General features: G+C 48.2%; 1 protein-coding gene across 7 annotated transcripts in view; it reads right to left on the bottom strand.

Annotated features, from left to right (window-relative positions):
- The window catches only part of usp54a (ubiquitin specific peptidase 54a), a 59705-nt gene that overhangs the window by 26273 nt on the left and 18385 nt on the right, over positions 1–15047 (bottom strand). For 6 of the 7 annotated variants that reach the window (XM_047351061.1, XM_047351060.1, XM_047351059.1 and 3 more), the window contains exons 3-9: positions 3038–3130; positions 2824–2958; positions 2635–2748; positions 2194–2276; positions 368–470; positions 143–289; positions 1–59 (exon numbers count right to left, since the gene is read on the bottom strand). The exon at positions 1–59 is cut by the window's left edge and continues 91 nt beyond it. In XM_047351061.1, coding sequence (XP_047207017.1) covers positions 1–59; positions 143–289; positions 368–470; positions 2194–2276; positions 2635–2748; positions 2824–2958; positions 3038–3130 — 734 coding nt within the window. Of the gene's footprint in view, positions 60–142; positions 290–367; positions 471–2193; positions 2277–2634; positions 2749–2823; positions 2959–3037; positions 3131–3813; positions 7217–15047 lie in introns of those variants that run through there. The other variant, XM_047351063.1, reaches the window with a different exon arrangement.

Raw genomic sequence — 15047 nt, forward strand, 5'->3', positions numbered from 1 at the left:
ATGCCAACCAGGTAGAGTTCAGCCTGCCGGGCCTTCTCCTCCGTCACTCTGTAGAACAGCTGCAGGGAGAAGTTCAGATCAGCCTCTCTGCTGATGATACTCAGGTTTATCTCTCTGATCCGGTCCTGATTTAATTCCTTACATCTCCGAGCCGCAGGCAGGTTCCCAGCGAGTGGATGACGTCCTCGGCCAGGTCCGAGTGATCGGAGTCCCACACCAGGCCGATGGTGATGATCTCCGGGCTGTTGAGGAGCACACGAGCCATGCGGAGCTGCTGACCACACTGACTCTGAGAAAGAAGCAGATGTTAGATATGAAGGTGTGGAACCAGTAGATGTTTGGTGGGTTTTATCTGAGGAAGGCTTACAGGACAGCTGCGCAGGTCGCCCATGCTGGCGTTACGGAGCAGCTCTCCGAACATGCTGGGAGTCGCCTTCTCCCTCGACTCCAACATCTTCACAGCCTGGTTACTGAGGAAGAGGAGCAGGAGAGGATTTTAAGACTGACAAAGCGTTCTGTTTGACGATGCTGCAGTAGATCCCTTGTTCCCTTGTGGGGTTCCTCAGGGATGACTTTCAGGTTCACAGCCTCGGTCACTTTAAACACCAGAGTTAAGCTTTTTCAGGTTTAAGGGAACCAAGACTGAAGACATTTAGTCTGGAAAAGTTGATCCTGTCAAGATATTTCGTTGGATCTCTTTGCTTCAAACTCTTAAACTGATAAGTTTGACAGTTTGAGATCTTGAACAGCTCTGCTCTGATCTCAGATCAGTTCCTCATGAGTTACAGCAAACATGAAGCTGGATCTCCAGTCAGAGACCTGGGAGAAGTTATATTGGTCTACAGGTTCAGCAATCATCATGGAATCATCTCATCTTCAGGCTCACCTCAGTGTGACTTTGGACTGGAACTTCTACTCCTATAAGTTTAGAGGGGAGTGTTGGCCTAGTGGTTAGAGAGCATCGAGGGCATTTACGTCCTGGAGAAGCCATGAGTACCCTGGTTCAAATCCCTCAGCCAGCTTCTCTGGGTCCCTGAGCAAGACCCTTAACTCCTGAATGCTCCCCTGGGCGCCGCATGATGGCAGCCCTCTGCTCCCTACGCGACGGGTTAAATCCAGAGGATCATTTCTCCATTGTGAGGTCAATAAAGCCTAAATTATTATTATTATAATAAACAGGTTAACCAGGAGAGCAGAACATGTCTCCAGTGGCTTCCTGATAAACATGAAGTATTATTATTTTATGGTTCAGTTTCTGATTAAACATATTTTACTCAAACTCCAGATCTTTAACTGAAACTTTTAAAATCACAACTTTAGAAAAACTAAACGCTCCGTTTCTTTAACTCGAGGTTCAGAGATTTTTACTTCAGATTATCTACTTTAAGTTGGTTTGAACTTTCCTGTCGGCCGACTCAAACGGAACATCAGGAAATAGTTTCCGAGCATCAATATGACGACAGGATATTCCTCTGGAAACATGAAAAATATTCCAAGTTGTAAAAATAAACAGGAAGGATCCATGAAGCTGGAAGTAAAGCCGATGTTTCTCCCCAACCAACCCTGACCTAAAAATCCAACATGGCTGCCATGTTTATAGAGCAGCCATGACTGCACTGAGGCCCAATTCCAGAAGTTTTCCAAGCAGCTGCTGGGAAGCTGATCCCAGATCAGAGGTTAATGTTGGAGTTTATGCTCGTTTATCCTTTCATCATGTCAGCTGTTAATTTGCTTCATATTTAACTCCTTTCTGGCGATTAATTATAGAAATAATTTAGACGCCGAGTGAAAAACTTTCCTTTAGGAGCTTCAGTTCATTCTGCAGAGAGTGGGGCTTCAGCACTGAGCTGTTTCTGGACCAGACGGGTCGAACCCTGGAGCTTGAAGCTTGACAGCAAACATTAGCTGTGAAGTGGAGGAACACATCTGCAGAAAGTAGATCCAGCTGCGATCATGAACGTCCACCTCAGACATGAATGACCTGCTGATTCTCCTGACTTGTAATAAATCATGTTTGATGAAACCAGATCTGGACTGTTTGACCTTCTACAGAAACACAGAGGAGCTCCTGCTTCCATCTCTGGGTTCTCTGAACCAGCTTCAGGAACACTTCAGGTGTCATGAGCACACCTGCAGGTTGCCTAGGTGACCGTTATATGTTACCTAGCTACAGCCCTGATGACAGGAACTTACCACAGGGAGGTGGTGGAGATGTAGTGGACCATCTGGATGAAGGGCAGTGGGTCTGAAGATGCTCCACAGCTGCTGCACACACACTGTCTCACACACAGAAAGACACCAGGTGAGCTACACCTGCTGCACAGGTACACAACTCAGAGGGATTTAAAGCTACAACCAATCAAACATCTTGCAGTCAGTGTGGTTCTGGAGAGATGGAGGTCTCTGCCTACATAAACCCGAAACAGTTCGGGTTCAACAGCTCACTGCCTGCCAGGACAAACTCAGGGCAACAGTGTCCCCGAGGAGATCCCACTCATCCGTTCAGGTTCCCAGAAGAACCGACCCAGGACGCTGCAGCAGCTTTAAAGCGGATAACATGACACACTGGATCTTTCAGGGCGGTTCTGGTCTCTGAGCTCAGAGGGTCCAGACGCTCTGATGTCTCCGTCTCACCTGTTCGAAGAGCGTCATGGCAAACTTCTGGTGAGGGATGCAGCGTCGGGCTGTGCAGATGTCTTCTTTGGACTCGTCAGCGATGTGGAAGTGGATCCTCATCAGGATGTTTTCCTGTGAACAAACAGAACATCAGTGAAGTTCTGGATGGTCCGTCCAGCCCAATGAAGTACTTCCGGCGAGTCTTACGAAGCATTCTGCAGCGTCGTCCATGATGCCGAGCTGGAACCGCTGCTCGTCCTGGAAGGATTTGGCGAGCGCGCTGCGCAGAGCGTCAGTCGGTAGAACCTTCTCACTGCTGTACTGGAACTGAGCGAAGATGTTCTGAAGGAGGAGAAGACAGGACGTGAGAAAGAGAGGAAGCTGTACCAGGACCAGCCTGAGGCGTCGGACCCGTCCTCACCTTCAGAGCACAGAAAATGCACGAGTCCTCCATGCACTTATGAGAGGTGAGCTGACGGAAACTTCTGCGGAAGATGTCGAGGTGCCACAGAACCTGAGGAGAACAGACCCACAGAACCTTCCTGACAACCCAGATAACATGATGCTGATTTATTTGTCTTAATAAAATGTTCCAGAAGAACATGTAGGAGACTCTGAGCTTCAGCTGGAGGTCTATAGATGGTTACAAAGTTCGGATCTTCAGCTGTGATAAACCTGGTTCTGTTGAACCTCTGGCAGCTTTAGATATTTTATCTGGATCTTCAAAGATCATCAAATGGATCAATTTTACTCATGGTGAGCCATCCCATAATAAACAGAATACTGTGATCCTCCTGAGCTCAGTTCGTCTGGATTTGGGCCACAAGGATGTTTTCAGAGGAGCCAGAACCTGGGCAGAGATGTTCTGAGATGAAGCTGAGCTGCAGAGGATTTATGCATTAATCCCTCATTTCTGTCTGTCAGGATGAAGACAAACCTGCAGCTTTTGGTCCAGAACAATTGAGACGATCTCAGGTTCTGAATGTTGACATGTTAGCCTCAGTCAGAAAACGGTTCACAGAAAAAACCCAAATACCAGCAGAATTTACTTATTTATATCAAATAATTCTTTTATCAGAGCAAAAAAACTCAAATTCAGGTTTATTTTAAGACATGAAGCTAGAAGATAAACTGATGCAAATGATCAGAGTTTATCTTAATAAGAAGAAAAACTTAATTCAGTTGGAGGTTTTTTACCTTTAAAGGTTTCCAGAGTCAAAGGATCAAAGATTTAACTTATGTCTGGAGCAGAATCCTGGATCAAGAACATGTTCTGGAGAAAATATCATCCAGAACCTCTGAGACCTTTCAGATCTGAAGGACTTTTAGAGAGCGCAGATGTTTCTGGGCTGCAGCAGATGGTCCATCAGACTCCTCAGAATAAAACTGAATCATGTGAGGTATTCGCGTCAAGATTCCTGTGAGCCAATCAGCTGTCAGAGAACTGTTGGGCCCGCCTTGAGATCCAAACGGACCAATCGGAGACAGAGTTTACCGTGCAGAGAACAAGCAGAACTACAGAATAAGGAGGCTGACAGCGTCAGAGTGAATTAATCAGCTTCAGAGGAACCATCTGAAGTCCAGCGTGAGGAGACAGCTTCAGATGAGATGATGGGAGATGGAGTGTGAGCGCCTGGAGGTCCAACATCTTCAGCAGGTTTTACACATAAACAAGGTGACAACAAGAGAAAATCGAGACGCCCTGAAGTGCTTCTGATCATTTCTTCTGAAGGTCTTTTCAGCTCAACTTTAAAATATCACTTCTGAACTTCAGCAAAGACATTTTGAACATTTTGTCTTTATTATTTCAGGGTTATTAGCAGCTTAGAATAAATTTGTTTCCCATTCTGAGCTGAATCATTTGATGCTTCTTTAACGAGAGAAATTAAATGAGAAGATGAAGAAATGTTGGAAGAACTTCAGAGAACATGCAGTGGTCCCACACTTTCTGGTCCCTCTGATGAAGATCATTGAACTGCTGGTTTAACTGGAAGTCGGTTCACTGGTTCAGGCTTTTAAGATGCTGCTATCTCCAGCGCCACCACTAGATGTCAGTAGTTGGTCTCCTGTGCCTCCACAGAGTTGATCCAGCAGAACAAACCCAGAACCAACCTAGATCAGAGTAAATCCACCAGAACAAACCCAGAACCAGCCTAGATCAGAGTCAATCCACCAGAACAAACCCAGAACCAGCCTAGATCAGAGTAAATCCACCAGAACAAACCCAGAACCAGCCTAGATCAGAGTCAATCCACCAGAACAAACCCAGAACCAGCCTAGATCAGAGTCAATTCAGCAGAACAAACCCAGAACCAGCCTAGATCAGAGTAAATACACCAGAACAAACCCAGAACCAGCCTAGATCAGAGTAAATCCACCAGAACAAACCCAGAACCAGCCTAGATCAGAGTCAATCCACCAGAACAAACCCAGAACCAGCCTAGATCAGAGTCAATTCAGCAGAACAAACCCAGAACCAGCCTAGATCAGAGTCAATTCAGCAGAACAAATCCAGAACCAGCCTAGATCAGAGTCAATCCACCAGAACAAATCCAGAACCAGCCTAGATCAGAGTCAATTCACCAGAACAAACCCAGAACCAGCCTAGATCAGAGTCAATCCAGCAGAACAAATCCAGAACCAGCCTAGATATGAGTCAAACCAGCAGAACAAATCCGGAACCAGCCAAGATCAGAGTCAATCCAGCAGAACAAATCCGGAACCAGCCTAGATCAGAGTCAATCCAGCAGAACAAATCCAGAACCAGACAAAATCAGAGTCAATTCAGCAGAACAAACCCAGAACCAGACAAGATCAGAGTCAATCCAGCAGAACAAACCCAGAACCAGCCTAGATCAGAGTCAATCCAGCAGAACAAACCCAGAACCAGCCTAGATCAGAGTCAATCCAGCAGAAAAAACCCAGAACCAGCCTAGATCAGAGTCAATCCAGCAGAACAAATCCAGAACCAGACAAGATCAGAGTCAATCCAGCAGAACAAACCCAGAACCAGCCTAGATCAGAGTCAATCCAGCAGAACAAACCCAGAACCAGCCTAGATCAGAGTCAATCCAGCAGAAAAAACCCAGAACCAGCCTAGATCAGAGTCAATCCAGCAGAAAAAACCCAGAACCAGCCTAGATCAGAGTCAATCCAGCAGAAAAAACCAAGAACCAGCCTAGATCAGAGTCAATTCAGCAGAACAAATCCAGAACCAGCCTAGATCAGAGTCAATCCACCAGAACAAACCCAGAACCAGCCTAGATCAGAGTCAATTCAGCAGAACAAATCCAGAACCAGCCTAGATCAGAGTCAATCCAGCAGAACAAATCCAGAACCAGCCTAGATCAGAGTCAATCCAGCAGAACAAACCCAGAACCAGCCTAGATCAGAGTCAATCCACCAGAACAAATCCAGAACCAGCCTAGATCAGAGTCAATCCAGCAGAACAAATCCAGAACCAGCCTAGATCAGAGTCAATTCAGCAGAACAAACCCAGAACCAGCCTAGATCAGAGTCAATCCAGCAGAACAAATCCAGAGCCAGCCAAGATCAGAGTCAATCCAGCAGAACAAATCCAGAACCAGCCTAGATATGAGTCAATCCAGCAGAACAAATCCGGAACCAGCCAAGATAAGAGTCAATCCAGCAGAACAAATCCGGAACCAGCCTAGATCAGAGTCAATCCAGCAGAACAAATCCAGAACCAGACAAGATCAGAGTCAATTCAGCAGAACAAACCCAGAACCAGCCTAGATCAGAGTCAATCCAGCAGAACAAATCCAGAACCAGCCTAGATCAGAGTCAATCCAGCAGAACAAATCCAGAACCAGACAAGATCAGAGTCAATCCAGCAGAACAAACCCAGAACCAGCCTAGATCAGAGTCAATCCAGCAGAACAAACCCAGAACCAGCCTAGATCAGAGTCAATCCAGCAGAAAAAACCCAGAACCAGCCTAGATCAGAGTCAATCCAGCAGAAAAAACCCAGAACCAGCCTAGATCAGAGTCAATCCAGCAGAAAAAACCAAGAACCAGCCTAGATCAGAGTCAATCCAGCAGAACAAATCCAGAACCAGCCTAGATCAGAGTCAATCCAGCAGAACAAATCCAGAACCAGACAAGATCAGAGTCAATCCAGCAGAACAAATCCAGAACCAGACAAGATCAGAGTCAATCCAGCAGAACAAACCCAGAACCAGCGTAGATCAGAGTCAATCCAGCAGAAAAAACCCAGAACCAGCCTAGATCAGAGTCAATCCAGCAGAAAAAACCCAGAACCAGCCTAGATCAGAGTCAATCCAGCAGAAAAAACCCAGAACCAGCCTAGATCAGAGTCAATCCAGCAGAAAAAACCCAGAACCAGCCTAGATCAGAGTCAATCCAGCAGAAAAAACCAAGAACCAGCCTAGATCAGAGTCAATCCAGCAGAACAAATCCAGAACCAGCCTAGATCAGAGTCAATCCAGCAGAACAAATCCAGAACCAGACAAGATCAGAGTCAATCCAGCAGAACAAATCCAGAACCAGACAAGATCAGAGTCAATCCAGCAGAACAAACCCAGAACCAGCCTAGATCAGAGTCAATCCAGCAGAAAAAACCCAGAACCAGCCTAGATCAGAGTCAATCCAGCAGAAAAAAACCCAGAACCAGCCTAGATCAGAGTCAATCCAGCAGAAAAAACCAAGAACCAGCCTAGATCAGAGTCAATCCAGCAGAACAAATCCAGAACCAGCCTAGATCAGAGTCAATCCAGCAGAACAAATCCAGAACCAGACAGGATCAGAGTCAATTCAGCAGAAAAAACCCAGAACCAGCCTAGATCAGAGTCAATCCAGCAGAAAAAACCCAGAACCAGCCTAGATCAGAGTCAATCCAGCAGAAAAAACCAAGAACCAGCCTAGATCAGAGTCAATCCAGCAGAAAAAACCCAGAACCAGCCTAGATCAGAGTCAATCCAGCAGAAAAAAACCCAGAACCAGCCTAGATCAGAGTCAATCCAGCAGAAAAAACCCAGAACCAGCCTAGATCAGAGTCAATCCAGCAGAAAAAACCCAGAACCAGCCTAGATCAGAGTCAATCCAGCAGAAAAAACCCAGAACCAGCCTAGATCAGAGTCAATCCAGCAGAAAAAACCCAGAACCAGCCTAGATCAGAGTCAATCCAGCAGAACAAACCCGGAACCAGCCTAGATCAGCTCTGCCTCAGATTTATTGTATTTCAGGGGATTTTAAACCTGATCTAAACCTTTAAATAATTTCTTTCAAGCAACATCAGAGTAATTTAACCACAGTAGACCATATCTGAACCTCAGACTGATGCTGAGGTTGTCATGGCAACCAGCTGTATCTCAGCAGCATCAGACGCTGTCAGTATAAACAGGTGTGATGACTTCAGACCGTACTACAGGTACAAACCTTTAACGGACCGGGTCATAGAGAACCATCATGGTTTCATTATTTCCTGGAGCGGAAAACTGCAGCTGCTACAGGAACGCAGGAAAAACCAGGCTGGACATCTGGAGATGTTTGCTGCAGACCAAACAACCAAACAACTTCTGCTTCAATCTGAAGAAAATGAAGACAGAAACCTGAAGATGTTCAGACCAGGAAACCTTTTGCTGGTCTCTGCATCACCAAGATGTTCACAGCTTCAAACTCACAACAATACATGCCAGTACTGACCCGGTTCAGCAGAAACTGTTTCTGAAAACCCTGGTTCCTTTGGTCAGTCTGATTGTCTTCAGGAATCTGATGCGTGGAGAATTAGAACTTTAATCAGACCATAGCCTGATGTCTGACCCAGTCCTGGTTCAGATCTGAGAGCAACAGCACAGAAACTGAAGGTTTTCCTAAAGGAGGAAGGGAGTCCGATTGGACATGCCATGAAAGCTCCTCTAGGCTCAACAAGGAGCCAATCTGCAGCTGAGGATGATGGGTAGGTTCTGAAATCATTGGATCGGGAATGTTCCTGCGCAAACCGATAAGAGGGAAGACCAGAACGATTAGGAAGAGCTCCCGGATTGATGGGAATGTTGCAACAGCAATCCTGGGAATAACCAGCAGAATTTATCTTTCAGGTCTGACAGCTTTTCCTGGTGTCGGGAAAAAATGGACCAGAAATAATTCCAACCATAAAAAAATTAATCAGACTTCCTGATCCAGATGATTTAAATGATTTAGGACTAACTGGGTCCATTCAGGGCTAACTGGGTCCATTTAAAGAGCGAGTCCCATCAACCCAGATAATATTCCAGGATTTCACAGACAGCAGCAGCAGCTGATCAGAGTACATCTTGACACCAAACAGAACCACAGACTGGCTGAACAGAGACAGAACCATATGGAGACAGGTTACACAGACAGAATTAACTGCTGAGTCAGCTCTGCAGCTCTCCTTCCTGCTCCCCCCACCAGCTCCAATATGTTGCTGTGAGCAGGTAACGGACCTTCTGCTCGCATCTCCACAGGACACCTGAGTTTAACGTACGGCACGCTCTCAGAGCTCCGGCTGCAGAACCTTTCAGTTGACTTGATCCAGGAAGCTGCCGGAAGCAGCAGAAAGCTGCAGGAAGCTGTAGGAAGCAGCAGAGAGCTGCAGGAAGCAGCAGAAAGCTGTAGGAAGGAGCAGGAAGTTGTAGGAAGCTGTAGGAAGCAGCAGAAAGCTGTAGGAAGCAGTGGAAAGCTGTAGGAAGCTGTAGGGAGCAGCAGGAAGCAGCAGAAAGCTGTAGGAAGCAGCAGGAAGCTGTAGGAAGCAGCAGAAAGCTGTAGGAAGCTGTAGGAAGTAGCAGAGAGCTGCAGGAAGCTGCAGGAAGCTGTAGGAAGGAGCAGGAAGTGGTAGGAAGCTGTAGGAAGCAGCAGAAAGCTGTAGGAAGGAGCAGGAAGTTGTAGGAAGCTGTAGGAAGCAGCAGAAAGCTGTAGGAAGCAGTGGAAAGCTGTAGGAAGCTGTAGGGAGCAGCAGGAAGCAGCAGAAAGCTGTAGGAAGCAGCAGGAAGCTGTAGGAAGCAGCAGAAAGCTGTAGGAAGCTGTAGGAAGTAGCAGAGAGCTGCAGGAAGCTGCAGGAAGCTGTAGGAAGTAGCAGAGAGCTGCAGGAAGCAGCAGGAAGCTGTAGGAAGCAGCAGAAAGCTGTAGGACGCTATAGGAAGTAGCAGAGAGCTGCAGGAAGCTGCAGGAAGCTGTAGGAAGTAGCAGAGAGCTGCAGGAAGCTGTAGGGAGCAGCAGGAAGCTGTAGGAAGCTGCACGAAGCTGCAGGAAGCATTAGAAAGCTGTAGGAAGCAGCAGAAAGCTGCAGGAAGCTGCACAAAGCTGAAGGAAGCTGCAGAAAGCTGTAGGAAGCAGCAGGAAGCTGTAGGAAGCAGCAGGAAGTTGTAGGAAGCTGTAGGAAGCAGCGGAAAGCTGTAGGAAGCAGCAGAAAGCTGTAGGAAGCTGTAGGAAGTAGCAGAGAGCTGCTGGAAGCTGCAGGAAGCTGTAGGAAGCAGCCGAAAGCTGCTGGAAACTGTACGAAGCTGCAGGAAGCAGCAGAAAGCTGTAGGAAGCAGCAGGAAGCTGTAAGAGACTGTAGGAAGCAGCTGAAAGCTGTAGGAAGCAGGCGGAAGCTGTAGGAAGCTGCAGGAAGCAGCTGAAAGCTGTAGGGAGCTGTAGGAAGCAGCAGGAAGCTGTAGGAAGCAGCAGAAAGTTGTAGGAAGCTGCAGGAAGCTGTAGGAGACTGTAGGAAGCAGCAGAAAGCTGTAGCAAGCTGTAGGAAGCTGCAGGAAGTTGTAGGAGACTGTAGGAAGCAGCAGAAAGCTGTATGAAGCAGCAGGAAGCAGCAGAGAGCTGCAATAAGTTGCAGGAAGCTGTAGGAAGCTGCAGGAAGCAGCAGAAAGCTGTAGGAAGCTGTAGGAAGTAGCAGAGAGCTGCAGGAAGCTGCAGGAAGCTGTAGGAAGTAGCAGAGAGCTGCAGGAAGCAGCAGGAAGCTGTAGGAAGCAGCAGAAAGCTGTAGGACGCTATAGGAAGTAGCAGAGAGCTGCAGGAAGCTGCAGGAAGCTGTAGGAAGTAGCAGAGAGCTGCAGGAAGCTGTAGGGAGCAGCAGGAAGCTGTAGGAAGCTGCACGAAGCTGCAGGAAGCATTAGAAAGCTGTAGGAAGCAGCAGAAAGCTGCAGGAAGCTGCACAAAGCTGAAGGAAGCTGCAGAAAGCTGTAGGAAGCAGCAGGAAGCTGTAGGAAGCAGCAGGAAGTTGTAGGAAGCTGTAGGAAGCAGCGGAAAGCTGTAGGAAGCAGCAGAAAGCTGTAGGAAGCTGTAGGAAGTAGCAGAGAGCTGCTGGAAGCTGCAGGAAGCTGTAGGAAGCAGCCGAAAGCTGCTGGAAACTGTACGAAGCTGCAGGAAGCAGCAGAAAGCTGTATGAAGCAGCAGGAAGCTGTAAGAGACTGTAGGAAGCAGCTGAAAGCTGTAGGAAGCAGGCGGAAGCTGTAGGAAGCTGCAGGAAGCAGCTGAAAGCTGTAGGGAGCTGTAGGAAGCAGCAGGAAGCTGTAGGAAGCAGCAGAAAGTTGTAGGAAGCTGCAGGAAGCTGTAGGAGACTGTAGGAAGCAGCAGAAAGCTGTAGCAAGCTGTAGGAAGCTGCAGGAAGTTGTAGGAGACTGTAGGAAGCAGCAGAAAGCTGTATGAAGCAGCAGGAAGCAGCAGAGAGCTGCAATAAGTTGCAGGAAGCTGTAGGAAGCTGCAGGAAGCAGCAGAAAGCTGTAGGAAGCTGTAGGAAGCAACAGAGAGCTGCACTAAGTTGCAGGAAGCTGTATGAAGCTGTATGAAGCAGCAGGAAGAAGCTGAGAGCTGCAATAAGCTGCAGGAAGCTATAGGAAGCTGCAGGTAGCAGCAGAAAGCTGTAGGAAGCTGTATGAAGCAGCAGGAAGCAGCAGAGAGCTGCAAGAAGCTGCAGGAAGCAGCAGAAAGCTGTAGGAAGCTGTATGAAGCTGCAGGAAGCAGCAGGAAGCTTTAGGAAGTTGCAGGAAGCTGTAGGAGGAGGCAAGAAGCAGCAGGAAGCTGTAGGAGACTGTAGGAAGCAGCAGAAAGCTGTATGACGCAGCAGGAAGCAGCAGAGAGCTGCAATAAGCTGCAGGAAGCTGTAGGAAGCTGCAGGAAGCAGCAGCAAGCTGTAGGAAGCAGCAGGAAGCTGTAGGAGACTGTAGGAAGCAGCAGAAAGCTGTATGACGCAGCAGGAAGCAGCAGAGAGCTGCAATAAGCTGCAGGAAGCTATAGGAAGCAGCAGAAAGCTGTAGGAAGCTGCAGGAAGCAGCAGGAAGCTGTAGGAAGCTGCAGGAAGCTGTAGGAAGCAGCAGAAAGCTGTAGGAAGCTGTAGGAAGCAACAGAGAGCTGCACTAAGTTGCAGGAAGCTGTATGAAGCTGTATGAAGCAGCAGGAAGCAGCTGAGAGCTGCAATAAGCTGCAGGAAGCTGTAGGAAGCTGCAGGTAGCAGCAGAAAGCTGTAGGAAGCTGTATGAAGCAGCAGGAAGCAGCAGAGAGCTGCAAGAAGCTGCAGGAAGCAGCAGAAAGCTGTAGGAAGCTGTTTGAAGCTGCAGGAAGCAGCAGGAAGCTGTAGGAAGTTGCAGGAAGCTGTAGGAGGAGGCAAGAAGCAGCAGGAAGCTGTAGGAAGCTGCAGGAAGCTGTAGGAAGCTGCAGGAAGCAGCAGAAAGCTGTAGGAAGCTGTAGGAAGCAACAGAGAGCTGCACTAAGTTGCAGGAAGCTGTATGAAGCTGTATGAAGCAGCAGGAAGCAGCTGAGAGCTGCAATAAGCTGCAGGAAGCTGTAGGAAGCTGCAGGTAGCAGCAGAAAGCTGTAGGAAGCTGTATGAAGCAGCAGGAAGCAGCAGAGAGCTGCAAGAAGGTGCAGGAAGCAGCAGAAAGCTGTAGGAAGCTGTATGAAGCAGCAGGAAGCTGTAGGAAGTTGCAGGAAGCTGTAGGAGGAGGCAAGAAGCAGCAGGAAGCTGTAGGAAGCTGTAGGAAGCAGCAGGAAGAGGCAAGAATCAGCAGGAAGCTGCAGGAAGCACCAGAGAGCTGCAGGAAGCAGCAGGAAGCAGCTGAAAGCTGCAGGAAGCAGCAGAAAGCTGCAGGAAGCTGTAGGAGACTGTAGGAAGCAGCAGAAAGCTGTATGACGCAGCAGGAAGCAGCAGAGAGCTGCAATAAGCTGCAGGAAGCTGTAGGAAGCTGCAGGAAGCAGCAGGAAGCTGTAGGAAGCAGCAGGAAGCTGTAGGAGACTGTAGGAAGCAGCAGAAAGCTGTATGACGCAGCAGGAAGCAGCAGAGAGCTGCAATAAGCTGCAGGAAGCTGTAGGAAGCAGCAGAAAGCTGTAGGAAGCTGCAGGAAGCAACAGGAAGCTGTAGGAAGCTGCAGGAATCAGCAGGAAGCTGCAGGAAGCACCAGAGAGCTGCAGGAAGCAGTAGGAAGCTGCAGGAAGCAGCAGGAAGCTGTAGGAGACTGTAGGAAGCAGCAGAAAGCTGTATGACGCAGCAGGAAGCAGCAGAGAGCTGCAATAAGCTGCAGGAAGCTGTAGGAAGCAGCAGAAAGCTGTAGGAAGCTGCAGGAAGCAACAGGAAGCTGTAGGAAGCTGCAGGAAGCAACAGGAAGCTGTAGGAAGCTGCAGGAAGCAGCAGGAAGCTGTAGGAAGCTGCAGAGAGCTGCAAGAAGCTGCAGGAAGCTGCAGGAAGCAGCAGGAAGAGGCAAGAAGCAGCAGGAAGCTTTAGGAAGAGGATGGGAGCTGCAGAGCTGATTGAAAACCAGCAGCTTCATGCCTCATATCTGTATTGGAGATGAAAGTTCTCCCTCCTGGAGCTGATTTCTAAAGCTTTGAACTTTAAAGGAGTAAAACTAGTTCCTGGAGGTCCTGACAGAGACGTCTAACCTGAGAGGTGCATGAAGTGAAGCTGGAGGAGCTCAGCAGAAGGAGTCAGCTGCTTGTTACGCTGATCTTCTTCCTCTTCATCACCTCTGAGCATCCAGACGGCCTGGAGCCTCAGGTTTCAGCTCTGTTTGATCACTTTGTTCTGATAGGTCCGGACAGATGGGCCACCAGAGGAGCTGCAGATCAGTCAGGTGACGCGGTTTAATCCTGGTGTGACAGACTCCTGAGGCGGCCCGTTTCCAGTGGAGCAGGAAGAAATCAGATCTTTCATCTGCAGATGATTGAGATGGAGCAGGTGCTGTGGAAGGTTCCAGTGAGGAAGCTCCTCTGCAGGTTGCAGCAGGAACACAGAGGCTAAACATGGAGGCGGAAGAGTCAGAAAAGTTTCCAGGATCTTCAGTTTTTAAGCTTCTGTTCTCAGATCTGGACCGGAACTGGGTCGGACATCATGCTGAGGAACTGGTCTCCTCCCAGTTCCAGAAGCTGGCCGTGGGCGGAGCCAGACGATCATCCACCCACTCCACTAACGAGAAGACGGAACCATCTGGAGGCGTCGGGTCGGCCCAGTCTGGGAGCTGTGGAAGGTCCTCTGCAGCTTCTGTTCTGCAGGAACGTTTGGACCCACAGATCCAAACCGGACCTTTCAGTCTTTATTAAATGCTGACAGAGAAACACAGCAGGTGGTCGACCTCCACCTGAGAGGACCATCAGCTCCACCCGCTGATCTTCTCAGGCTCCATCTCGCTCTGAGCTGGTAGAGGTTCTACAAGCTGTCTGTCCACTGCTGGTTTAGGACTGTTGTCAAGCATGAAGGTCGTTAGGCCAGAACCTGGAGGCTGTCTCGTAAACCAGAAAGGACTGGACCTCCCAGACAGCAGCAACGAGCCCACAGTACACGGTGGTTCTGTGGGCTCCGGTTCTGTTGATTTAAAAATCAGCTCTTTTTGTTTCAAAGCTGCTGGAAACGAGGAATAATTCATCCTTCATGATGACAATGATCAGATGTTGGCAGGTTGGTTCCTGGACTCTGAGGTTTTATCCAGCCAACAGAACCGATTCTGTTGGGTCAATTCTTTATGTTTACTGTTCCAGCAGAACTTTATGCGTTTTTCTCTCAGAATCAGTGGCTTTCCTTTAGCCTTTAGTAAAGAGGAAAGTCACTGATGGTGGTCAGATGGCCCAGTGGTGCCGATTGTATGGCAGCCTCACTTCTGTCAGCCTGCCTCAGGGAAGCTGTGGCTACACTGTGGGTGGATGAATGGGTGGATGAAAGGGTGGATGAATGGGTGGATGAATAGGTGGATGAATGGGTGGAGGACTGGGTGGAGGACTGGGTGTGGTGTGAAGCCCTTTGGGATCTCTGGGGACTCGATAAAGCGCTATACAAGGTCAGGCTATTTACCATCAAAACTAAACCACCTACATGTAAAATTATAATATTAATATTAATAATAACAATAATAACTAATAAGTAATAATAATAAAGGAAACCTGCTTAATCCAATCACTGTCTCCGTTTCTATTTTTGTAGGTTTTATTTCATCTATAGTTTTTATTCGGAC

The sequence above is a fragment of the Girardinichthys multiradiatus genome, chromosome 22 (genome assembly GCF_021462225.1).
Source record: "Girardinichthys multiradiatus isolate DD_20200921_A chromosome 22, DD_fGirMul_XY1, whole genome shotgun sequence".
Lineage (NCBI taxonomy): Eukaryota > Metazoa > Chordata > Actinopteri > Cyprinodontiformes > Goodeidae > Girardinichthys > Girardinichthys multiradiatus.